The sequence below is a fragment of the Podarcis erhardii genome, assembly GCF_964252035.2.
Source record: "Podarcis erhardii genome assembly, chromosome: 11".
Lineage (NCBI taxonomy): Eukaryota > Metazoa > Chordata > Lepidosauria > Squamata > Lacertidae > Podarcis > Podarcis erhardii.
The window spans coordinates 4,283,173-4,310,516 of record NC_138501.1 but is presented as its reverse complement, the minus strand read 5'-3'; the positions used below and the strand labels follow the sequence as shown (position 1 = coordinate 4,310,516).

General features: G+C 43.1%; 2 protein-coding genes across 6 annotated transcripts in view; one reads left to right on the top strand and one right to left on the bottom strand.

Moving 5' to 3' along the window:
- Nucleotides 1-14,761, top strand: part of LOC309352511 (guanine nucleotide-binding protein G(q) subunit alpha) — a 91,545-nt gene extending 76,784 nt beyond the window's left edge. For both annotated transcript variants that reach the window (XM_081881065.1, XM_081881066.1), the window contains exons 6-7: nt 8,761-8,914; nt 9,576-14,761. In XM_081881065.1, the coding sequence (XP_081737191.1) occupies nt 8,761-8,914; nt 9,576-9,766 (345 nt within the window). In that variant the 3' untranslated portion in view covers nt 9,767-14,761. The remainder of the gene's footprint in view (nt 1-8,760; nt 8,915-9,575) is intronic.
- A 6,968-nt stretch (nt 14,762-21,729) lies between these two features.
- LOC309352471 (glutamate receptor ionotropic, NMDA 1-like) overlaps nt 21,730-27,344 on the bottom strand; it is a 29,217-nt gene continuing 23,602 nt past the window's right edge. For 2 of the 4 annotated variants that reach the window (XR_014161334.1, XR_014161335.1), the window contains 2 exons: nt 23,698-23,788; nt 21,730-22,891 (listed from right to left, as the gene is read on the bottom strand). Coding sequence is in view for 2 of the 4 variants with exons in the window: in XM_081880943.1 (XP_081737069.1) it covers nt 22,823-22,891 (69 nt within the window). In the remaining 2 variants the exon portion in view is untranslated. The remainder of the gene's footprint in view (nt 22,892-23,697; nt 23,789-27,344) is intronic. The other 2 variants (XM_081880943.1, XM_081880940.1) reach the window with 1 other exon arrangement.

Here is a 27,344-nt window from a genome sequence, read left to right as displayed (position 1 = left end):
GCCGCTTCTGCTATACCGTGGTGCCTCACAAGAGGAAATTAATCCGTTCCATGAGGCTCTTCGTATAGCGGTTTTTTCGTCTTGCGAAGGAAGCCCATTGACAGCTGATTAGCGCTATTGGCGTTTTAGCGGCTTTTAGCAATCAGCTGTTAAGTGGCTTATCACCGATCCCATCCTTCGGAGAGCTTTCACTATGGCACGGTTTCAAACATTGCCAACTGCCTACCTGACCGGTAGATACACAAAAACCCCAGTAGAACATCGTTTATGTCCTTGCCATATGAAAATTAAAGAGGATCTTACACATTACTTCCTCTATTGCCCCATTTACTCGGGCTTTAGAGACGCATTGCTGCAAATTATACCCAACTCTATAACCAGTCCTGAAGATAGAGTAAAATTTTTGTTAGTTGATGCAAACCCACGCATTACCCATGTGGTAGCGGTCTTTGTGATGAAGGCCATGAAAGCCAGGGAAAGATTTATAGACGACAATGTAAAGACCCCTTCACCGTCTGTTTAACTCGCTGCTTGTTTTCCCTCCTTTTCTATCTTGTGGGAAGAAGGTTTTGTTGGCATAGTATGTAATGAATTTTAATATTTTTAACTATTGTAGTGTTGATTTTTGTGCACAGGCATGGTCCTCACAATAAACGGATTTGATTTGAACTCCAGCATTATGACAGGGTGGCAGGCAGCCCAAATGTTTAATAGAGTGGGGATAGGGCGGTTGGGCAAATTGCTCTGTGAAGCGCCACTTCTGCTATACATGTCTGCAACAAAGTTCTAAAATGCCTTCCCCCTCTTTTAAAAGTAGGTGGCAGTTACAAACAACCATACAAATCTGGAAACAGAAACCTTTAGCTTATGTCTCTGAAATCTCTCTATTTTCACCCGCTTTCTCATTCTAAAGAACAGTAGATATTAAGGGCTGGAGGAGTAGGGGATTTTATTGACTGAGAGATTTCTATATAAATGGGAAACCTATCAAAGAAATGGAATTGAATGAGAAATTGGAAAACATCCACATCCCTTGGTTTACATGACAACAGATTAGTGCTTTTCTGCACAACAAAACTGTTGGAACCTCTGCCACATGTGATCTTTCCAATTTTGAAAATTTTATTCTCTTATTTCTTCACACTATTCAAAAGGTACAATTTAAAGTATTGTTAAAATTTTGCTCAGATATGAACCTGTTAACCAAATGAGTTTAAGAATTTCCTGGAACACAAACTTAAAATGTGACATAACTGAAGACACTTGACTAGCAATGTGGGGGTAAATATCCTTTTTATAATGGGATAGTTTTCCAGCAGGGCAATAACTAATAAGTTGAGAGTCCTTAGTGGCCAAAGAAAAAAGGATGATTTCATACCTGTTTTGTCTGGCTTTATTTCTTTTGTATGCTAGGAAGAACATGTGTTTGAGATCGTGAAAGCTGTTGCTTGTTGTGCTGGGCAAATGGACCAGTGGGCCTTTTTCTGTATAATACAACTTCAAATACATATATATGTTCATGCAAAGTAACAGCAATACAAGAATCTGTTACCTAACAACAACAATCTACTCTGGGTGGATTCCATCAAAATATGAAAAACACAATAAAACACCAAACATTAAAAGCTTACCTATACAGGGCTGCCATCAGATGTCTTCTAAAAGTCATACAGTTGTTAATCTGTTTGACATCTCATGGGAGAGTATTCCACAGGGTGAGTGCCTCTACCAAGTAGGCCTGGGTGATATATCACCCAGGACTGGTATGAGGAGCAGACCACAACGTCGGCTTCTCTCAGGGGTATATCTGGACTTCTGGACTTCCTCTAGAGGTGGGTGCTGCTAGCAGAGGGACTCAGGAGTGGCAGCAGTTTCACCAGCGATACACCGTTGAGTGAAACTGCCACCCCACTCTGCCCTCATATGGCGCAGAGGGAGAAACAAGCTTCATCGCTGAGGCGAGGATACATCTTGTTCCTCCCTCTGCATCTTTAAACTGCTCGGCTGTGGGGTTAACGGTTGCCACTCCCCTCAGCCGAGCCGTTAAAGCAGAGGTTCCCAAACTTGGGTCTCCAGCTGTTTTTGGACAACAGTTGACATCATCCCTGACCACTGGGCCTGCTAGCAAGGGATGATGGGAGTTGTAGTCCCCAAACAGCTGGAGACCCAGGTTTGGGAAACCCTGAGTTAAAGAATACCTCAGCCCAGCGCCGGCTCCTGTAAGCTAGCGGCGAGGTTGGGGTTCTGTGAAACTGCTCAGCTGAGGGGAGCACACCAAGCAATTAAAGGAGCCCCCAGCCCAGGCTTGCATGTGAGCGGGAGGAGCACCAGGGCTGGCTCAGCTGGGGATAGGGAGGCCTCCCGTGCCCCAGTTGAGCCGTGCAAACAAGCTGCTGTGTCCCAGTCTGTGAGGCACTGGGTTGAAACCGCCTCGGCTCCCGCGGTGAGAGCTGAGGCAGTTTCACCTGGCACCTTGTGGGCTGAGGCCAATGCAGCTTGTTTTTCCAATATCACAGTATATCACCAGACCGTGATGTTTGGCTGATGATATACCACAATGTTGCAAAGCTGGTATCACCCAGCCTTCCTTCCAAGAAGGCCGTCTGCCTGATTCGCTGTAACTTCACATTTCACATTGAGAGAACCTGTCAAAAGGCCCTTGGAACTAGACCTCAGTGTCCAGGCTGAATGATGAGGGTGGAGATGCTCCTTCAGGGCCTGGGTCGTTTAGGGCTTTAAAGGTCAGTACCAACACTTTGAATTCTGCTCGGAAACGTACCGGGAGCCAATATTGATCCTTTAGGACCAGTGTTATATGGTCCCAGTGGCTGTTCCCAGTCACCAGTCTAGTTGCTGCATTCTGGATTAGTTGTAGTTTCCGAGTCACCTTGAAAGGTAGCCCCACACAGAGCCCATTGAAGTAATCTTAAGTGGGAGATAACCAGAGCATGCACCACTCTACTCTGGTGAGACAGTTTGCAAGCAGGTAGGGTTTCAGCTGGTGTACCTTGTGGAGCTGGTAGACAGCTTCGCTGGACACAGAATTAACCTGTGCCTCCATGGACACCTGTGAGTCTAAAATGAGCCCCAGGCTGTGCACCTGGTCCTTTGGATCTCAAAGTTGTTAATAAAGGAAGACCTTCTGGCTCAAGACTGTGTTAGTACTTTGGGTTGCTTGTTGCCCATAACCTGATACAGTGGTGCCTCGCAAGACGAAATTAATTCGTTCCGCGAGTCTCTTCGTCTTGCGGTTTTTTCGTCTTGCGAAGCACGGCTATTAGCGGCTTAGCGGCTTAGCGCTATTAGCGGCTTAGCGGCTATTAGCGGCTTAGAAAAAGGGGGGGGAAAGGGAAAAAACTCGCCAGAACTCGCAAGACGTTTTTGTCTTGCGAAGCAAGCCCATAGGGAAATTCGTCTTGCGAAGCACCTCAAAAACGGAAAACTCTTTCGTCTAGCGAGTTTTTCATCTTGCAAGGCATCCATCTTGCGGGGCACCACTGTAATGCACTTCAAATTTTTCTTTGCTCTGTGACTCTTGGTGAAATATTCAATTCTCTATTACCTTAGTTGTAAGGTCCACAAATCTTAATGGGACATACTTTTGTTCAATATAGATGTACAGTGAAAATGCTTAATGCCAAAGAATGAAAGTAGCAAGCTTTAACTGGCTTATGTTTGGAATACTGTGAACAACTGAATGATTCTTAGGTGACAGAATACCAGGCGTGTTCAGTTCATTAATTTCACTGGTACTTGGAATAGCTAAAATTACATCATTTTGTAGAATATTATTCCTCTCAATAGAGAGAAGCATAAAGGATTCAGACATTTTGCACTGAGTGATTTAAAGTTTATTCAAATCCAAAATTATCCTGATCAGAAAAGGCAAGATAACTGAAATACTGGAGTGTACTGAGAATTGTATGCTACTATTGTGTGGTTTGCATGCTTGTGGGGGCAGAAGTGTGTGTGTGTGTGTGTGTGTGTGTGTGTGTGCAGCGTGCAAATAAAATTTGACATTTTCATTCATAAATTTCAGATTTCACATATTTATGCAAGGTACAAGGAGCGATTTACTTGTTTGAATAACTGAATTCATGTGAATGCCTACTGTACAAAGTACCGTATTTTTCGCTCTATAGGACGCACCGGACCATAGGAGGGGGAGAACAGGGATATTTTTTTCCCCTTGTTCTCCCCCTCTAAAACAAGGTGTGTTCAAGGTGCATTCACCCGAGCGTGGGGGGAAGCGCTGCTTCCCCCCACCACCAGCCTCAAAGATTCCTGAAGCCTTTGGAGCGCAGCGCCCCGCTGCCCTGCAGAGGCTTTGCGCACAGCCATCCCCAAGCTAGAAGAGTGAGACGGAGCCCTCCGTCTCGCTGTTCTGGCTTGGGAACAGCCTTGCTAGCCTCTGCAGGAGAGCGGGGTGAAGGCACCCCGCTGCCCTGGAGAGGGTTTGCGCGCAGCCGTCCCCAAGCTAGAAGAGCGAGACGGAGCCCTCCGTCTCGCTGTTCTGGCTTGGGAACAGCCTTGCTAGCCTCTGCAGGAGAGCGGGGTGAAGGCACCCCGCTGCCCTGGAGAGGCTTTGCGCGCAGCCGTCCCCAAGCTAGAAGAGTGAGACGGAGCGCTCCGCAGTGCTCCGTCTCCCTGTTCTGCCTTTGGGCTTAGCGGCCGCAGCCTGCATTCGCTCTATAGGACGCACACACATTTCCCCTTAATTTTTGGAGGGGGAAAAGTGTATCCTATAGAGCGAAAAATACGGTAGTTTAATTCTTTTTATTTCCTCAAGGATTCAGTTTATCCTTTAGGATAATATAGGATACATACACACATGACAGATATTAGTTGTAATGAAATATTATAGCTAACGTGTAGTGTACTTTGGGTTTAAATGAGTTTGCTTACAACATTATGTTGTGATGAATGTGACAAGCTAAAGTTAAAACAGTAGTATGAAAATGTTGATGTGTAAATGTCTGTCTAAATGGGTCCCAAACCAACCCAAATTCTTCTTTCAGTATTGAGTGAAGTTTTGGTATGCAACAGATACCAGATTAACAGGTATCCACCTAGTGGATTACAAATAAGGGTGGCCAAAACAAAACAAAACAAAACAAAACAAATAAAAATAAAAATAAATTTTAAAAGTCCTTCCAGTAGCACCTTAGAGACCAACTAAGTTAGTTATTGGTATGAGTTTTCGTGTGCATGCACACTTCTTCGGATACACTGAAACAGAAGTCACCAGACCCTTATATATAGTGAGAGGGTGGGGAGGGGTATTACTCAGAAGGGTGGTGGGAATGGGTGATTGGCTGATAGGTGTGATAAACCTGTTGACCTAACGACTGCCTTACAAGAAAAAGCAAGGAGTTGGCTAAAAATAAGGGTGGCGTTTAATTTATGCTAATTGAACACTAGATGGTGCTATAATCCTCTGGATTATAGTATAAATATCTGGATTAACCTCCATTCAGTTTAGTGTTGTATCAAAAGATTTATCAGTCTCTCATCAGTTAACAAAAAAAGAAAATGCATTCAGAAATTATCCAAGGGGACAAATAATTCTCATAGTCTCACGGCTTAAGTACTGGGTGCTAGTTGCACTTTCCTATTGAAACTTTAGGATGCAACAGATATGGTTGTGCTTTCTTTTCTTTCAAGGCACCCAGAAGCTATTTGTGAGTTTTCTTTGTTTCTTTCTTTCTACAAATAATCTCACCAGTGTTTCTCAACCGTTTTCCAACCATGGCCCTCTCCCGACCTTGTTTCCTTCCAGTGCGCCCCCCCCCCACGTTCCTACTGATAAAAAGGTAGCTATTTAGGTAAAGGTTTTATTTATATTTTAATAATTTATACAAAATACAAAATTTATACGTACCTCTTGCATGCAGTAACATACTTCCTTTCACAGTAATACTTGTACAAAGAAACAGCATCCTGCACACTAATGCTGCTGCAGTCACACACCTTGCCTGTGACAAACAAGATGTGGCAGGTTGGTGCAGGCAGGATTGGAGTGGGGAAGTGGGAGGGAGAAGGAAGTGGCAGCAAGTTGGTGCAGAGCGCACATGGCACTCCATAAGGTCCTAAGTTGGAATTTCTTCTAAGGCTCTGCAATTTCAGTGTACCTTGCTCTGTTTTTCTACTGCTTCAGACAAAAGGAACGTTCAGGCGCACATAGATAGCCAAGAGAGCAGTCTGCCTGCAGCGCCACACGCTTCTTGGGGGCTGCCAGCCAGTGTGAACCTCTCCCATGGCGACTATAAAATCCAGCTGTAATTTGCATGTGTAAAAAGAGAGCTTTCAGATCATTCCACCCCACCCCAAATACAACACCAGAAGCATTTCAGTTGTTTGATACTGGTGACGCACCTGAATGTGTGAATCTGGTGTGGTTTCTTAATTATTTTTTAGTAAAATCATGACTGATGGAGCTAATGAACAGAACCTCTGATTTAAATATGGCAAGCTAAATTTCATTCAGCGTAGATAAGCCCAACTTAAAACAGGCTGACTTTTTCTTTATTCAGTTGACTAAGCCTCAAAATGATGACTTGGTGATGACAGGTTTGGGTGCTCATTCCACATTTTTTGCATGATCATCAGCCAGCTGTTCATAATTTTTGCTGTGGATTTTCTGGATTTGCATTGACATCCTCTTTATTGGTCGGCTCCCTGCCTATGTCTGCTTCATTTCTTTTAGCTGTTAAATTTTTTAATTAGATACAAGAAATAAATCTGTTTCTACACCAAACATTTTTTCCACAGCTGCTTTCAGTGTTATCTTTTGAGCCCCCCTAGAAGTTGGTAAGATTTTAAGATCCTTCCCTCCTCATGTAAAGCCACCTGTCAGTATTCTGGGCTTCAGAAACCGTTTTTGTGTTATAACCATGCATACAGAAATTGATGGTTTCTGATACAAGATCACTTCTCAAATTGCCAGTGTTTCGAATCCAGATTAGTTCTGCAACATCTGAGTAAAAGTGAAACAGTTTAAATACTGTTTCTATGATTTCCTTATGCATCACAATTACTTTATTTATCAAGGACCAGCATCCATACCTGGAATAATGAGTAACAGTGATATCAGCGTGTGTAAGCAGCGTAACACTTGTGGGATTTATTTTTTTATAGATGTGAAATAAAGGACCTAGTTGAGATGAGCTCTAAGACTTTAGGTGACTTATTTGAATGCAACATTTACTCCACAATGCCATTCTAAAAGCCCTTGGGTGTAGATGTGGCAGTATATAAGTAAATGGAAGAATAAGTATAATGTTTACTCTGATGAGCAATTCAATGTTCTTTGGCATGCATAGTGTGTATACAGTAGTTTGTAGTCAAGATAATATTTCATTTACATCTTAAGACAGTTTCTTTATTTTCATTGTTCTGGTTGAATCAAAACAACTTACCGTATCTCACATCTGCTTAAGTTTGGCATCCCTAGAATTAGTGGTCTCCGCTGGCTAGTGTCAGGAATTATGCTTAAAATACTCAGGAGAAAAGCTCATACTTTCTCTACATAGGGCCAGATCATGCACCTCTGTTGTATTGAACATCTCTCTGGTTTGGGAACCTGCAGGATCCCAGCGAGGGCAGGGGCAGAGAGAAATAAAATAAGTGAGCCAGGCTCAGCAAATTCACTGTATTGATAAAGTATATGCTGAGGCACCAAGAACCTCACGTACTTTACTCACGTGGCATATTTTTGTAGTCATTAAATGTATGTACAGTGTGTGTTTATACAGTATTGTACATGTCATCTGTGGATTTTGTTTTGTCTTTTATGGCAATGTATGCTTGAGATCTTGGGGTTAATGGGAGATCTGCTTTAAGCAGGAATGTTGACTCTTAAGTTATTTTCACAGCTTGTTGCTTGGCATAATTTACAAAAAGAAAAGCCTATCTACTTTCTAGCAGTGTTAGAAACTGAGATACGAAAACTAGGAGCTAAATGGAACCTTAAAGCTAGGATATGGGTGCAACAAAGGGATGTCTAGGCTTGCTTTTTTAATAACAAGAATACAAATCTGAAAATGAATAAACTGAATGAACTGCGGCTAAAATATGTTCATTTTCACATGGTCCCCTAATATTCTTAAGAGGGTCCTTTCTCCAGTCTTCAGAGAGTAGCTGGGAGTGTGGGGAGGTTGGTGCTTGTGCTCCAAACCAAGGGAAGTGGGTTTCCGATCTGGTTTTGGAGGAAGAATGCTCAGCATAGCCGGCTGAGTGAGACATTATAGCAAACCATTGTTAGTGCTAAGCAAGAAAATGAAGTCCTGTGCAAGAAGAGAGGAAGAGGGAGCATGCAAGCCCCCAGCTTGTTTCTGATTGATTATTTATGAATTGATTGATTTATTAAGATATTTCTATACAACTCTTCACCAAAAACTGTCGAAGTCCAATTTACAACAAATCTCTCTCTCTCTCTCTCTCTCTCTCTCTCACTCACACACACACACACACATTTTTAAAAAGCATTGTAATCTTAACCCTTTGAAAGCCTGACAAAAAGTTTAGGCAAGATGCACTTCAGTAGGGGAGGTCGTTCCACAGATAACTGTGCTACCACCAAAAAGGCTCTTTCACTGCATTGAGTCCAATAATGTAATCAGAACTACTTTTTTTTGAGAATGTTACCTAATACAATATGTTTAATTTACAGATAATTTACAGATTGGAACATTTATTATAGTTAACAAGTATGTGTGAATTGTGTTATTCTCTCATTTAATTCTGTATTTTCTCTCTCAGAATCGAATGGAGGAAAGCAAAGCATTGTTTAGGACAATTATCACATATCCCTGGTTTCAGAACTCTTCAGTCATTCTGTTCTTAAATAAGAAAGATCTTCTAGAAGAGAAAATAATGTACTCGCATCTAGTTGACTATTTCCCAGAGTATGATGGTAAGAGAGGACCTGGCATCCTAAGACAAGTGGTTTCCTCTCTATTCCCAACCTATCCTTTCATCTTTTTCTTCTAAATTTTTATCTTTCCTTCTCTTTATCTCATGTAATAACTTATGCTCCTGAATTACATCATTCTGCTAGGTTGATTACAATATACGATATCTTTATTGTCATTGTCCCATGCAGAACAATGAAATGTCTTATTATAATAACTTTTCATGTATTCTGTATATAACATCCAATCCTCTTTATGTTTCTTTAAATCTGTGTTTCTTATTCTTCATACCTGCTAGTTCTGCATATTCCAACAGTTTATGATGCCACTCCTCTTTTTTTGGAAACGCATCTGTTCTCCACTTTTGTGCAAATAAAATTTGTGCAGCTGTGGTCACATACACCAGTAGACTCACTTGGTTGTTGTTTTTTTGGAGGGAGGGGTAATTTCTGTCATTATTATACCTAGAAGATAAGCTTCTGGGTTTTTAGGGAAGGATCTTTTAAACATTTTTTTCAATTCATTATGGATTAATTCCCAATAGTCTTAAATAACGCTATAAGACCACCACATACGGTAGAATGTTCCTACTGTCTATTTACATTTCCAACATTTATCACTTTCTAATTTGAACATCTGTTGGTGTTGTTTTTATTATAACAGGACCTCAGCGGGATGCACAAGCGGCAAGGGAGTTCATCCTGAAGATGTTTGTTGACCTGAATCCGGAGAGCGAAAAAATTATCTACTCCCACTTCACATGTGCCACAGACACGGAGAATATCCGCTTTGTCTTTGCTGCTGTCAAAGACACTATCCTACAGTTGAACCTGAAGGAGTACAACTTGGTCTAACTGTGCCTCTAAAGTCTCTACCACCCCTTATTCCCCCTTTGGGCAATGGAAGATATTCAAGAGGGACTGTATTATCTGTGAAAACGATCTGCATAATACTAATTTATTACTGGCCTGGACTCTGTGAATGTTCACAGGGTTTATAGTAAATATTATGATTTTATTTAAACTTTGCAGAGGAAAAACAAAAGATGCTGAACTACATTCACAGCACATTTCCTCATTTTTTTAGTCAAAACCTTGTGACTCGATGTGTGTTAAATTCTCAGTCGTGCACTCACAAAGGATAGGGACTTGGATGGTCTTTGTTTGTTTGTTTCTGAAGCAAAATCAAGTTAGTGTCTCTCCCCTCTTGTCTTAAGAGGTACAGTGGCCTTTTACCCAAGTTTCATTCTTTCATTTCCTCTATAGTGATATGGTCAGCAAAAATCTTGTCTCTAGAATTTAAGCCATCAGTTGTTCTGATTTTTCAGCGACTAGTTTTTGGAAGGATCAAAAGTATTGATGTGCTTAACTTTCTTTTGTTTTTCATTTAATTTCTGGCAGAGATGTCAAATACATCTGCTTCTTGGTACTGTCTTTGCACTGAAGGCCCGGGAGTGTTGTTCAGTGGCAACATGAATTGTAGCAGTGTTACAGAATTTACCTTTAATTTTCTCATGGAAACTTGGCAAACTGCGCAGAACACGATAACAAACAACTAAGATACAAAAGCAAATAAGGAAATAGGATAGCTTTTTTAATTTTCATGTGCCATAACAAAATTTATTCTCTCCCCCCCCCCTTTTTTTTTTTTATTGCGTCCTAATCACAGATGCCAAACAGATGTCATGGACACTACAGTAGCCTGGAAGTTTTTGTTTTTTGTTTTAATTAATCAGACCTTCTCGATTTCTCTCACCATTTCAAGCCTATTCTTACTGTCTACCAAGTTTGACATTGCCAGATCTGGCTTTTTAAAAAATGGAAGTGTAAGTTACTGATTTTAAAGGTCAAGTTAACTGATTGGGGATCTGTCTGTTCCAGATGACAGCCAAATGTTTAAGCAGCTAGAGTTCAGCTTCTCTGTTCCCTGTTTGTACTGGGAAGCATTCCTTTGTCAATGCCAAAAACCACTGCAGTGTGAGTGAAAATGTTATTTGGTGCTACATACCTATGGTCTGCTAATTCAAAGTCAGTTTTACTCTTGTCTAGGTGACATAGCATTCCACAGTATTTCGTTCTTCTTCTTCTTAACTGAAAAACACAACATTGGAAGTACAGCATCCTTGATGTGGTTGCTTAATTGGCTTATTTGGGGATTTCTAAATAGGACCTGGCCTTAGAATTGTTATTATATGTGAAATGACTGGGGGAAAACATATTGGAAGGTGAAGGCTGCAGTCCTATCCACATTTCCCATTGAGAGCAATTTATTCTGAGTGGACATGTTTGGGATTGTAAGTATACCTATTTTTAACAATATAAAGGGTGGAGAGATAAGACTGTGTATGCCTTGATGGGTATCTCTTTCACATCATGGATTGAAAGATAATTTTTAGGCTTTGTGTAAATAAGATTACTGTCAGATTGCAAAATTGTGTATGAAGTTTAGAAAGAGCATATGAGAAATTGACTAACTTTTTCCTAAAATGCCATTGTACAGCCCTTTAGTAGAAACTGTAGCTCAGCAGCAGCATTTGTGGCAGAGGGGCAGTGAGACTGGTGTATTAGTTTAGTACCAAAGTTTAACTATGGCTGCAATCTACCAAACATTATTTTCAGTGGCGCTGGTGCAAGATTCCCATTTACAATGAGCATGAGTGTGAGTGCACCCGTGCTTGGTGGATACTTCTCAGTGATTTCTAATGAGATGCCGTTCACACTTAACTTTTTCCATTAAAATTAATGAAAAGTTGAGCTGCTTTTGTTCCCTCATAATGAAACATCTTGTAATTTAAAAATGGTTGTAGGTATAGTGCAATTATGAATGCTATAATCATTGTACACACACACACAAAACAAACATATATATATATATATGGCAGCATCCATATTGGCTTTGTAATCATTAATTTTTGGCAGATTGAATGTGCTGTATTGATATGTATCTATGTAATTGTAATGTATGTCTTATAGATAATTCACATTTTAAATAATGTTATTTTATTTACTTTTTTAAGAGAGAAGAATGTAATTTTTTGTCAGTTTATTTCTGACTAGGGTTTTTTATTTTTATTTACAAAAATAATTATTATAGTGCAGAGCGGTACTAGCATCGCGCTGTGTCAAATCATTTGCACAGCCTGAATAGAAGTGGACTGAAAACACACACGCACACACAAAGTCATTGATGTTTCTATACAAGTTTTCAGAAGGTTTCACTCTTGAGGTAGCTTTCTTAGAAGAAAATGTGCTGCTGGGCTGCATTGATTCTGGTAAATGAAAAGAAGGTTAGTTTACCTCCCTGACTTTGCAAACTTTCTTCTTCTTTTAACCACCAGGTTATGCTCTACAGTCACCATATAGTTGAGATCTGTATGGTACCAATTTTGTGTGAGTTCAACACACTTCTGACTGTTCAGAAACGTGTGACTGGCAAACTTGCTAATTTCTTGGCCTTGTCTTTTGTGTGTGTGTCGATGAGACAACTTGGTGTATATTGAACCCATTCACAAGTGTGGATCTCATAGATCTCCAAATGCAACAAAGTGAGCAGGGAGGACTGTTTGGTTCCACTCTTGTGCTGCTTCACACATGCCAGTCTTCCTACATGAACATCTCTTCAGTGTAGGGACAAACATATATATACTACTACTATACTCCCATGTGTGGTGAGCACATGTGTGCCTATATCATTGTGTACATATGATGAGAAGTTGAGATACAGAAATGGTTGTATGTGATGGGGGCCCTTATGAGATGGTTTTAACAGCCACCTCAATTCATTATTTAAATAAAATTATTGTGCATACATTACTACTTCCCTAAATATGCCGTATTCCAGAATTTAGTTTGTCAGACCCAACTGAGTAACATTTGAAAGGTTGTGCCTTTCTTTAAATATATAGCAAAATTACCACTGATACAGCTCTAAAAAGTATTCTGTGTTGCAGAACTATAAATGATAGGCATAGAATGTGAAAAGACACTAAAATGGGGTGGAATGGGAAGGAAATGATACTTAAGTCTTTACTAACAACATTATGAAATCTGTCCTAATTTTTATAATAAAGCAACGGATATAATACAGCAGGAACTGTTGCTTACGCAACTGCCATTCATTTCTATCAAGCTAAAGTATGTTCCCACACTTATTTATCATTTATAATAGCATTTTATTTTCAGTTTGTACTGTGGTCTCCTCAAAATATTTAAATAAAGTAGGATGTTTGTGGGAACTGAATCTCCAAATAGCATTGAATTAGACAAAAAAGCTCAGTCAGACTGTGAAACTTTGCTGCGCAAGATTCTTTTTGGAGAAGATGAACAAGCTGTGTCAGCCAGATGCAGAAGTGACACACATTGGGCTAGCTGTGCTTATCTGCCTCATCTGAAGCCACCTTGAAGTAGTGACTTGCTATGAGACAAATCTATAGCAGATGTTGGATCTGCCAGATCTTTATGTAGTTGACCAGGCACTTGTGGTCTTCACTGGGGGTTGTGGTGCATCAATTTTGGTGGCTTCTGCTCAGTCCTGGATTTTTCTTCCCACTAAATGCGAGAATGCATGACAACATTCCTTCTCTTTAACAGGGAATAAATTGACCGCTCCAATTTAATTTGATACATTTTTCTATAAATAAGCTACAGAAAGGAAAGAATGGAGGAGTCTAAAATATTATTTGGGGTGACAGTATTTTATTATTATTATGGGTCTGGTGGGGGGAGTTTTAAAACTTGTATAACAAGGAATCAAAGTTTACTTATGTCTCCTCATTGTATTACAAAGATGTTCCACTAGCATCTTCTAGGAAAAGTTAAGACTTGTGGCAAATGCTTAGAGCATTGGATCATCTTGTTGGTTGAAAGAAGGGGACTTTGGTGTGCTGAGGCAAGGTTCCCTTAAATTGCCATTACAACATTGCCATGTGCCAGTTCCTCACAGCCACTATTTTTCCTTTTGAAATGACACTGCTCTTCCCACGTGTAAGTTATACTGCTCACATGTATTTTACTTTCATAAACTGTTGGTTGTTTTCTGCTATGCCTTACAGGTTTTGAGCCCAGACATTAGTGCCTCTTAGCAGGGAGCTGTAAGAAAGCTAACAAAAGGGAAAAGATGTGTATATTTGCCAAAGCATTGTAACATGGCATATCATAAATGGACCAAAAGGAAGCTGCTTGGAAGTGTGTGTCCTTGAGCTCATTAGGAGTACTGTCCTCTAGCTATAAAGTTGTGCACAATCCCTTTTAGAGATCGTAGGAGCTGAGCAAGTGCAGCTCCCATTCAACTCAATGGGGCTTGTGCAGAAGAAACAGAATTGTGTCCTAGCACATAAAACTTATTAATATATGAGATGTTCATGGGTAGCTTAAAAACACCAACATGTAAAACTTGCTTTTCTCACAAGATGGCTGGCGCTCTCCAGATATACGAAGGATAAATACATGAACAAGGTCATTTCATTTTTTATTCTTCAAAACTACTTTGATTGCCAAGATTATAGGAATTGTTTGTTTGTTTGTTTTTAGTTATGCCATCACATTAGTATAGTTTTTCCCCCAACCCCAAGTTTGAAAGTGGAGCAGACATTTTTAAAAAAACAAAATGTGGGAATATCAAGTTGGAACTGACTGCATGATTTGCAAACAAAAATCAGATGGGGAGGGAAAAGGTTGCATATTAAGTGACTTCTAGGCTCTCCCAGCCTTTGGTTGTAAGATGCAAATTACTTTTGACTTAATGATTGACTTTTCCCATTGGTTTTGCATTTCTCACAAAAGCCTGAAATGATAGAAAATCAAATGTTAACACACATGAAAAAAAATAAAATGTACCCAAATAAATTATAATGATGTGTTGCTCTTCTTGAAATTTTTAAATATATATATATATAGCTTTTCATGCCAACTACAACAGTATTTTTCCTTAACTAATGGTGTGCAGTGTTAGAAACTGAGATATGAAAGCTAGGAGCTAAATCGCACCTTAAACCTAGGTTATGGGCACAACAATGGAATGTCTAGGCAGTTTTTTTATAACTAGAATACTAAGCTGAAAATGAATGAACTGAAGCTAAAACATTATGTTCAATTTTCACATGGTCTGGTCTTTTCTCCAATCTTCAGAGAGTAGCTGGAAGTGGGGGGGGGGGGGCAGAAAAAGGTCCTCCTTTCCTTCCACTCTGCAGTTTTAATCTGAAATCTTAGACCGAGTACTGCGCCCAGAACAAGGGCAGTTTTTCTTGATATGTTAACATGGCCTACCAAAGACCAGCCTTAGCTAGAAAAGAACCCTAATCATATAGCCAGTTCATGTCTTTGGGATTCCATCACAGTGCCACCATCAAATTATGAAACATGTTGCATATGCCTGACTGCTGTATTTTAGACATTCAGATAACCTAGTATTGTAAGTAATAGCCCTCCCAACATACACCTATACCTCTCACATCATAGTAGGCATTAAATGTGTATCTTCCATTCTTTGCATAGCCTTATGCTAATTCAGAAATTACACACTTTTATTCTTCTGGTGTGTACCTGGGTTTTATTATTTTGTTTCCTTTCTGACTGGGACTCGATTAAAATATTTGTTGAAGTGACTCAAGAGTGGCAAGAAAATTCATGTATACATTGGGCTGTGAGGAATTGCCATATCAGCCTGCATTATATCCAGAAATTACAGTTTTTCTTTATCCTGAAAGGGAATTATTGCTACATTTGGATCATTTAGTGGCCACTTAAGTATGAGTGGTCCCATTAATTTCTTGTGTTAATTGCTTAATGCTAATTGGTCACTCATTTTATAAATAATTTTTTATTAGTTTTTATACGTATTTTCCAGCGTAACATCCTTTTAAGCATCATTTCAAAATTTTGGGCTATCACAGCCTAAGACTTCCTTCAACCTCGACTGATGGTTTTCAAAAGTCTTTCTAATTATGCATTTTGTTACTATAATTATTTCTATAAGCGCAACTCATTTTAACATTTGATGGCAGTTTTTACAATGCTACAGACAACACCCCTGGTTTGAACAAGCTAGTTCTGAAAAATGGGGAAAGGAATACAAGTTAAATAGACAATGAAAGATTTAAAATGCCAGACAGCTTAAAGATACAGCTGCCTCAGAAATTCTCCAAAGGATATGATGTGATTTGCTAATGGTGTCTTTATATCACCATCTTGGAAGTTGGCCTTACAGGACCTGTAGATTTAACAGGTGGGACTCATACTTTTAACTTAGCAGTGTTTTATAAATTGCACTTGTTCTTAATGTCCTTCAAATGCATGTATTGTCTATGGCTTGGGGATTTAAAGTTTTTGATGAACGAATGTTGTATAAACCTCCCCATATGACATTGCTAGTTAAAATTACAACATTTTGGGCCATACTTTTGTACTCCAGTATCTTCGTTTCTTTACATTTGCATCTCTTGAAGTACTTTTGGCTTACTGTTCTCCTTAAATGCTTTTTTTTAAAAAAAAATACAATATTGGAATAAATACCTTTATTCCAATGATTACCTTATAGTGCAGTGCTTTATCCTCTGTAAAGAGCAACATATCCTGAAGATATTTGTAACAGCTCAAAGGTTCAAATCTTCCTTTCTACGTTGGAGGACATCTGTTCTACACAATAAAAATGGATTGGTTTACACAGAAAACCACCAAGGTATGTCCATGCATGCATAATTGTGCAGTTAAAAGAGAACTAAAAGAACTAAACTAGAATGTGACACAACGGTTTTCTAGAGAACCTCTTTAAAAAGTAAGAGCAGGATACATTTTTTCTTTGGTGGTGGATTTAATAGGGTGATAGATTTGTATTGTGTGATCAGTAATTCGTTTTTCTTGAAACTGCAACTACCACTTACAGAGATGACTTCTAGCTCAAGTGCAGTAGAAATACAGCTTCAAGAAGCTGATGGAAATCTATCAGATTTAATCTAAGAGCATTTGCCCTCAAGGGTAATCTATAGCAGTCTATTCAATAAAGTGTAGCATGGAGACATGCAGTACATTGAAGTTAGTGGTTCGTAACAGCTAATTTCCTGCCTTCTGGGTAGTGTTTTTAGAGGAGGATTCTGTAGACCCCATCCCCTGGGGAATGCATCCCCCCCCCCCGGGGTCATGCAGCAAATAAGCTGATGAGGAACTCAGTAGCGCAACCAGCCCCAGTAGGCAAGCCTCCATTGCCAGTGCCCAATCGGGGACAATTTAGGGCTCCCCATTGTACATTGGCAGTTGAGTCTGCCTGTCCCAGAGACGTGTGATGTTGGCTGTGAGGCAGGTGTGTGTGTTTTGGGGAAAATTCCCTCATGGTACCCATGCTGGGTGAAATTAGGCCTGCTGCCTGGAGTTCTTCCCTTTTGCTGCAAAGGGTGTGGTTTGTTCATGTATTTTTCCAGAATGGAAATTTTGAAATGTAAAGGGGAAAGAAACTGACTTGCATCTTGCTTTTTGGACAAAAAAGATAAAATGGTTCTCACAGATGGTCAAATTCTAATCCAGGCTGTATCAAATTTAATATTATTGGTAAATGCTCACAGCCAATAAAGTTGAATGTTTGGAAGTTGAGGACAGACAGAAGGAAATTGTATCTTCATACAGTACATACAGTACATCCTTAACCTAAGGCAGTGGTTTTCACGGCTTCCTTGACCAACCACATTCTTTCTGTGGCTCCCCACTTAACACTGGGTTCCATGCCATTACACATGTAAGTGGGGATTTCCCCATTCTGCTCCACCCTTTCCAGCACCATTTTTGGCTCGTGTGTGTCAATGTGAACCCAAGCAACACCACTGCCCTGTAGGGCTGATATGGCACATTCCACTTGGGAGCCCCAGCCTGCCTTTCCCAAAATTAGGGTGCACGTAGTGGGGGGGGGGAGAGAGCAAAACAAGATTAAGATCAGAAGCAGAAATATGTTATTGCGGGGAAGGGAAGCGAGAAACACACAGCACAGGACTCACCTGCAGACTTAGAGCCATAGAATCTTAGAGTTGGAAGGGACCCAAGGGTCATCTAGACCAACCCCCTGCAATGCAGGAATCTCATCCATGACAGATGGCCACCCAACCTCTGTTTAAAATCCTCCAAGGAAGGAGAGTCCAACCTCCCAAAGGACACTTACACCCCAGAGGGGAGCCGCAAGGGAGCCTGGACTCAAAAAGGTTTAAACCCACTGATGTACAGTATAATGTTGCAATAGAAAATGTAGTAGTAGTAGTAGCAAATGTTACTATTTGACTTTTGAGTATTTTACAAAACCAAATGAGCATATGACCAATGCACTAATAATGAAAATCAACTGATTCCCTTAAAGCCATTTACCACCTGTTTGTCCATAGCATTTTAACATTTACTGATATCCTACAAGCAATCCTCACTTAAAATCTTCTAGCACGACACAGCAAGACTTTTTCTCAATCAATATTTTAATCAAACTTGCAACTATTTTTGTTCTGCTTGCAGTAAAAATGGTTCAAATGTTACTTAAGACATTACATCAGACGCCACAAACTGCCTTCTAGAAGGATGAATTTGCATCAGGTGTGGCTAACCCGTGGCCCTCCAGATGTTGGACTAAAACTTCCACCGTCCTTGGCTATTAGCCATGCTGGCTATCTGGTGTTACTCCAAAAACAGCTGGATGGTCACAGTTCCCTATCCCTGGTTTTTGAGATGACTGCAGTCATCTATTGATGACCTGTTTTCACTTCATTGCAGACTGGCCCCCCAAGCCAGGAGCCTGACGCATAGGGTCACTGGGTGCTCCTTAGTAGGGCCAAGGGGTGCTTTGGCTAGTCTCTTAGGACTGAAGGTCCCTTAGGTTGGTTGCTAAAAGCCAAGGGGTCCCTGGGCTGGTGCCCCACACCAAGAGCTTGTTCCATCAGGTTGAGGAGACCCCAGGCTAATTCTTTAGGACTGAAGGGGGTCCCCAGGTTGGTCTCTAGGGCCAAGGGGGCCCTAGGGTGGTGCTGCAAGCTGAGAGGCTGGTCCATAGCGTGAGGAGGTCCTTGGCCGGTCCTTAGTAGGGCCATGGGGTCCGTAGTCCAGTCCTTAGGGCGGTAGGGTCCTGAGCTTGGTCCCTAGGGCCAAGGGTCCCTAGGCTGCCCCCCCCCAAGCCAAGAGCCTTACCCATAGGGTCCATTGGAACTACTTAGTAGGGTCTAGGGATCCTTGCCCAGTCTTTAGTAGAGCCATGGGGTCCCTAGGCTGGTCCTTAGGGCGGTAGGGTCTCGAGGTCAGTCTCTGTGGCTCGTGGGTCCCTAGGTTGGTGCCCCAAGTCCACAGGATCCAGGGGACCCTGGGTGGTCCTTTCTAGGGCCAACCAGTCCCATCAGGTCAAGAGGCTAGTCCATCAGGTTGAGGAGGCCCTAGGCTAATTCTTTAGGACGGGAAGGGGCTCCCTAGGTTGGTCTCTAGAACCAAGGCGACCCCCATGTTCGTGCCCCAAGCCCACAGCCCACAGGATCCAGGGGTCCCTGGATGGTCCTTTCTAGAGCCAACAAGTCCATCAGGTCAAGAGCTTGGTCCATCAGTTTGAGGAGACCCCAGGCTTATTCTTTAGGACTGAACGGGGGGCCCCTGGCTACCTGGGAGATTAGGTCCTCGCAGATGGAGAGGGCCATCCGGATGGCATTGGGCTTTTGGGGACGGAGGTGGCATTGAGCTGGATCTTCCAGGCGCCGTGGCGTTTGTTGGCCTGGCCAATGGCCTTGCGGAAGACCGCTCCGATGTTCACCATCTTGGGCTCGCAGTCCCCCTGCGCCACCGAGAAGCACAGCAGCACGGCCAGCAGCATGGCAGTCACTCCACCATCGCCCGGCGTGGCCCAAGGGCCCCAGGCACTGGAGAACTGCCCCGCAAGAGCGTCTATCCGTGGTCCTCAACCAGCCCTGCAGAAGGACCAGAGGCGACTGCTGTCCCTGGTGCTGAATCACCCCCTTGCAAAAAAACACAGTCTCTGGTGCTGAATGGCCCCCCTGCAAAAATGCAGTTGTCCCTAGTGCTGAATTGCCCCTGCAAGAAATGCAGCTGTCCCTGGTGCTGAATTGCCCCCCCCCCTGCAACAACGTCACAGTCCCTGGTGCTGAATTGGCCCCTTGCAAAAACCGCATCTATCCCTCGTGCTGAATGGCCCCCCCTTTGCAAACAGCCACCGGATGTCCTTGCAAAGAAAGGGGGGGGGGAATCCGCTGCTGGCTCCGGTGCTGAAGCACAATGGCACTGTTTAAGGTGCCGGAACCCCCCTGCAAAGACAGGAGGAGGAGGAGGCCCACCAATGTGGCATCGTTTAGTGGGGGGGCAGGGCTTGGGATGGGGGGAGGGAGGGAGGGAGGGAGAGATAAAAGCGGGGGGGCTGGAGAAATCGCAGGGGGGGAGGAAATCAAGAGATTGGCTGGCGCCCCCAATATACAAAGCAGGGGGGCTGCTCAAGAGATTCCCCCACCCCGACAATCTTCCTAGGATGTGCCCCCCCAATACAAAGCAGGGGTGGAGGAAAGCCAAACCTCCCCGCTCAAGAGACCCCCCCAAATATTTATAGAATGTGCCCAATACAAAGCAGGGGGGCTGCAGAATCCCAAAGCTCCCCGCTCAAGAGATTCAGGGCCCCCCAAATCTTTATAGAATGTGCCCCCCAATATTCTTCAGTTGGCCTTGCTAGCTAGGGGTGATGGGAGTTGTAGTCCAACATCATCTGGGGACCCACATGTTGTGAACAGCTGATACATGGCATTGCATATATATATATATATATATATATATATATATATATATATATATATATGGTATTTTATTAATGTGGTTAGACTACAACTCCCATCATCCCTCACCACTGGCCCTGTTAGCAAGGGATGATGGGAGTTGCAGTCCAACAACATCTGGGGACCCACAGCTGCTAGTCTCTGCTTCTCAATTTGTATTGTATAATTTTATGCACTGTGGCTTGCCATTGTTTTATTGATTGTAGTATAGAAATTATTTCTCTTGAACTTTTATATGTTTATATGGATATATAACTTTTACATGTTATATGGATTTCTCTTGAACTTTTATACATTGATCTTATTCTCTTGGACTAGTCTAATAATGGTTGAACGTTCCTTTATTGGATGTTGGTTGCTTATTTTAAAGTTTTCTTTTATTATCACATTTTTCTATGGCATCCGATTATCAGGTGTACATTTTTTGCTTCTCCAGCTTGCAGACCGCCTTGAGTCTTGTAAGGTAGAAAGACAGTATACAAATAAAAATGGTGATGATAATTTATTATTTATTATTTATTATGATAATTTCTCTCCTTTCCTTTTTCCTGGGAGGTTCGGACGGCCCTCGGTCCTGGGTTCCAGATGCGAGATTGCTCCCTTGCGGTGGGTCAGACTACATGACCTGGGCTCCCCTTTCCAGCTCTTCCATCCCGTGCTCCCGATTCTGGGCAGCAGACCCCCCCCCCCCAAATACACACACATCCTAGCTGATTTTCAGATTTCCCTTGAACAACCCCCCCAAAAAACCCACAGTTATATATTACAATGATATATTAATACGTGTGTGTGTGTGTGTGTAATAACCCCCCCAACCCCCCCCCCAATTTCAACTGGAGATTCGGTTGAAAAATCCCGCTGATACAGGATTATTGTAATTATTCTTATGTTTACAGGAGATGATTGGATGAGAAGGTTTGAGCAGGAATTTGGATAGGCAGAAGATATTAGAAATTCAGTTTAAATTCATCTAATTATCTACTTCTTTCCCCCTCTTTCTGTGGTTCCTTACATTTCATAATAATAATAATAATAATAATAATAATAATAATAATAAACTTTTATTTACATTTTATTTTAATAATAGTAATCAATAAAATCCACAGAATCCTTGGGAGGAGATGCCCAAATTCCAGTCTGCAATTCCAGATGTTAGGTAAATATGTGAGAAATGATTTCAGACGAGTGAAAATGCTAGCAGGATTCAAGTAACAACAACAACAATATCAATCATAATATCAACAACAATAATATCAATAAAATCAATAATAATAATAATATCAATAAAAGCAATAATAATAATATCATTAATAATAATAACTTATACCCCGCTACCCTGTGTTTCTGACAACATAATGTACAAGAAAGGGAAGATCAGGGGAGGAGTGGATCTCTAAGAGACCCGAATGGATCTCTAAGAAGGGAGGAAGTCAGATCAAAGGATCCATGGGAATAGGCAGGAATGTTGGGGAAATGAAAGGAAGCAGGGAAGAGGCGGTTGGGAAGTCTTGGAAAGGAAGGAAGGAAGGAAGGAAGGAAGGAAGGAAGGAAGGAAGGAAGGTAAAAAGGATGGATGGACGGAAGGACAGAAAGAAGGAAGGAAGGAAGGAAGGAAGGAAGGAAGGAAGGAAGGAAGGAAGGAAGTCACCCCTCCCCAAAAAATTGAGTGATCCCCAAAGTGGACAAAAGGAAGAGAAGCAGATTATGTACATGGACAGGATGGTCAGTCAGTCAGCCCCCCAAATCGAGCAAGCCCCAACGTGGACAACCGGAAGCGGAGCACTGTACACGGACGGGATTCTCCTAGTTGCACGCAGCTGCCTCCTGTCTCAGGAAAGTGGGCAAGCCGGGCTTTCCTGGGAGGGTGTCCTTTGAAGGGGCGCAAGGAAACGGGAAGTGGGGACCGAAGGCACACCAGAGCTCAGTCTCTGTCCGTCTGTGGCGTGTGGGCGGGGCCACTTCCTCAGCGCCGGTCCCCAAGGGAGGTCCGTGGGAGAAGATAAATAGCCGGTCCATTCCAAGGCCCCTGGGGGAGTCTGAGAGGGGATGGGCAGGAAAGAAGTGACGGGGTGTGGTGGGGCCCCCCAAGTCTTCCCTCGGGCATCTCGGCTGCCCCTTCCCAAGCTGGCGGCCCTCACACCACAGTGCTGACCGAGGGGTCCGAGAGGTTGAGCTGCCCCGCGAGGTCAGTGGGGTGGTACTGCTGTGGGGGAGACAAAAGACAAGAAACAGGAGGGCCGGTGGTCAGGCAGGGGTGGGCCAGAGCGCAGCTGAGACACACGCCACCCCTGCAGGCCGCCACCGCCCCTGCAGGAAACTGCTCAGGGAAGATTCTGTGCCTCCGAACCGGGATGCTTTCAAGGCTGCGAGCGCCAAGCGGGGAATCTCCGGAGATCCGCTCTCTTCCCACAAAAAAAGTCAGGGTGCCACAATGTGGGCGGAGCCAAATGTATGGCCACCCTTCCCATTTTAGGGACCCTGACATATTGCCACCCTACTAATTTTGGAACCCTGACCTGTTGTCGTCATGTCTCGCCCCCCGTTTCCATTCGGCTCAGCTCCTTCCCGGTTGGAGCGCATCATCCCTCAGGGATCTCCCCCGGGGGGGCAGCCACATGGGGCAGGGGCCCCCTCCCCCACGCAGCGCAGCCCCTTCCCCCGGAAAGCAGCACCCGCTAGCTCAGCCATTTCGGGCCAATCCCCTTTGGAACCACCCGGCAGCTTTGACCCCTTGACAATTTCGGGTCAATCCCCTTGGAAATCTGCCGATGACTCTCCCTTCGTGGTCACCAAGAAACTCCCTCCAGGAAAAAGCTCAGCGACTCAGCTCGCAAAGGAGCCACGTTTTCTGAAATAGCCGCCCAACTCTCCCGCCCGGCCCTTTTCTGGGATGTCCCGGAAGGGGACGACCAGTCGTTCCCCCCACCAGCACCAGCACCCGTCCCACAAGATCAAACAGGACTTTGGATACAGGACAAAAATGCATCAACATTCACAACAAGATCCCACCCTTTGCGGAGGAACTCCTGAAGCCGGGAATTCTCTACAGGGCTTTATCTGCAGCTCACGGACTCTGGGTGTGGCGGCCTCGTGGGGGTGTCTGTAGGGAGCAGGCGCATCAAAGGGATGGTCTATTACATCGAAAGCCGGCTTCGAACCCGGGGACACCACTGAAACCACCCCCCCGGGAACCGGGACTCCGCCCGGCCAACCCGGCCAACCTGGAGCTGTGTTACTCCTCCTCCTCGTCCTCCCTCCGCCCTCCATGCTGGAATGCCTAGAAGGGAAAGCCACCCAAGGAAGCAGACCCTCCAAGCACCCCTCTCTCTGCCGGGATAGAAGAATCCAGCCCAGTTTCCGCCGGGATCTCGGAAGGTTCCGCTGTTCCTGGGATGTCCCTATTTTCATCGGAGAAATGTTGAAAGGGGTGGAATAGGACGTCCCTATTTTCATGAGAGAAATGTTGGAGGGGATGGACTAGGACCTCCCTATTTCCATCAGAGAAATGTCGGAGGCTATGCAAATGCCCACCGCCGAGGGAGAGACATTTTTTTATAAATCCCTGCGGTTACGAACGGGAGGAATAAACGGAGAGTCATGCAGGGGGAGTTTGCGAAGGCGGGAAGCCATCTTTTCTGGCCGAGACCTTTGCCCTTCTGGAATGCCACCCTCCCAATATCTTGTGACAGATGTCCTTTTGATGGGGAGAGAAAGAGAGGAAAAAATCAGAATTTCAAGATGGCTAAGAAGTTGGCTTTCGCCCCAGGTGGACCTTTCGATATCTGGGACCTTTGGAAAGACGCCAAAGGGGGGGATGAGGTCGAACCCGATGGCCCACCAACTCAGAAACATGCATAATAGAGGGTCTCCAAAACGGGCCGAGGGTTTGGAGAGGGAGAGGGAACTTTCCTGCCCGCATGGAGACTGTTCCAGAAAGGATGATGTGCAATGGGGAAAATATCTGGGAATTAAATCAAATTTGGTGGAATATTTTGGACAGGTTGCTTTGCTGCAATTGGCTCCCTAGAAACAGCCGGAATCCTGCAAATGTGGATCAGAATCCTGATTTAATAATTATGACAGATTGCTTTGGTGCAATCTGCTCCTTGAAAATAGCTGGAATTCTGTAAATGTTGATTAGACATGGGAGGGAGGAATGAATGGATGGATGGATATTCAGAGGAAGGAATAAAGGGATGGATATTCAGCAGAACAAGGGAATGGATAGGAGGAAGGAAGGAATGGATGAATATTCAGCGGAATGAGGGAATGGATGGGAGGGAGGAATAAATTCAGCAAAATGAGGTGGAGCCGGAATGCCACAGAGTGGTGGCTTGGGACATCCAAAAAGGAAGAACCTGCCATGGGAAATGGACAAAAAATTGGGAAATGGATTAAAAATAAATAAAAAGGGATGAGAACGGATTGACATGCTGTTAAACTGCTTTTTAATTCTGTTTCCTCCCTTTAGGGTCTTGATTTATGGGCTACTATAGGCTACTATAGCCAGTGTGGTGTAGTGGTTAAGAGCGGTACTCTCGTAATCTAGGGAACCAGGTTCGCGTCTCCGCTCCTCCACATGCAGCTGCTGCGTGACCTTGGGCCAGTCACACTTCTCTGAAGTCTCTCAGCCCCACTCACCTCACAGAGTGTTTGTTGTGGGGGAGGAAGGGAAAGGAGAATGTTAGCCGCTTTGAGACTCCTTAAAGGGAGTGAAAGGCAGGATATCAAATCCAAACTCTTCTTCTTCTACTACTACGGGATGTGCGTCGTGCTGTGGGTTAAACCACAGCACCTAGGACTGGCTGATCAGAAGGTCAGCGGTTCAAATCCCCGCGACGGGGTGAGCTCCCATTGCTCAGTCCCTGCTCCTGCCAACCTAGCAGTTCGAAAGCACCTCAAAGTGCAAGTAGATACTGCTCCAGTGGGAAGGTAAACAGCATTTCCATGCACTGCTCTGGTTCACCAGAAATGGCTCAGTCATGCCGGCCACATGACCCAGAATCTGTACGCCGGCTCCCTCAGCCAATAAAGCGAGATGAGCGCCACAACCCCAGAGTCGGTCACGACTGGACCTAATGGTCAGGGGTCCCTTTACCTTTTTATAGGCTACTACTACTACTGCTAATAGTAATTAATAATAAAATAAAATAAAATAAAATAAAATAAAAAAATAATAGTAATAATAATAATCGTTCTGATGTTTCTTCTCTTTATGGGCTTGATTTATGAGCTACTACTAAAATGAGGCTGCATTTTAAGCTGTATTTTAAGCTGTATTTTAATTAACTGTTCTTGGTTTTTTCCTATTATGTTCTATTGTAATTTATATTTGGTGTTAGCTGCCCTGAGCCTGGCCCTGGCCGGGGAGGGCGGGGTATAAATAAATTATTATTATTATTATTATTATTATTATTATTATTATTATTATTACTATTATTATTATTATGTTTTTTGTTAGAATTGTTTTTACTGGTTTTGTTATGTGTGTCTTTTTAAATATATATATAATTTTAATTATTTTTTTCTGTTTTACAATCTTGAATACTCATTTAAACATCCTTGAAATTCAAGGGTGTTTTAATGTGTTTTTTGGGGGGGGGCTGTGACGGTGATCTTGGCACTGATATGGGAGGATTTGACGAGGAAATTCAGAGGAGAAGCGGTGAGGAATATTCAGGGCTGGTCCCCAAGAAAATGACAGTGATCTTAGCATTGATACAGGAGAATTTTCAGAGGAAATCCTGAGCGGAAACAATGAGGAATATTTGGGGCTGATCTGAGAGAGGGACAGTGATCTTCACATTGATACAGGAGGATGTTCAGAGGAAATTGTAGCCCAACACCCTTTGGAATAAGTTTGAGAAATCATGGGAGAGGTTTTGTGAAATATATTAATTTCTAATAATAATAATAATAATAATAATAATAATAATAATAATAATAAGTATTCTTCTTCTTCTTTTATTTCTGCTGTGTCAGACCAACACGGCTGCCTACCTGATGATAATAATGATAATGTTGACGATAATAATATATATATAAAAGTCTCCTGGATCCTTGCCCATCCTGGCTTATAAAAGCTAGCCGGGAAGGACTGGGCGATGGGCTTCGTGGGGTGGTGAATGCTTCCCTCCGTGAGGGAGCCTTCCCAGACCTGCTGAAAGAGGTGGTTATTAAACCGCTTCTTAAAAAGCATCTTTAGATGCGGCCATGATGGCCAATTATCGCCTAGTCTCAAATCTTCCATTCTTGGGCAAGGTGATTGAGCGAGTGGTTGCTGAACAACTCCAGGCACGCCTGGAAGAAGCGGACCATTTGGATCCCTTCCAGTCGGGATTCAGGCCTCATCATGGGACTGAAACTGCCTTGGTCGCACTGGTTGATGATTTCCAGCGGGCTAGGGACAAAGGTGAGAGCTGTTTCCTAGTTCTGCTGGATCTCTCAGCGGCGTTTGATACCATCGACCATAACATCCTTCTGGACCATCTTGAGGGGCTGGGAGCTGGGGGCACTGTCATACAGTGGTTCCGCTCCTTCCTCCTGGGCCGTGTTCAGAAAGTGGTGGTGGGGGATGAGTGTTCAGACCCCTGGGCTCTCACTTGTGGGGTGCCTCAGGGTTCTGTCCTCTCCCCCATGCTTTTCAACATTTACAT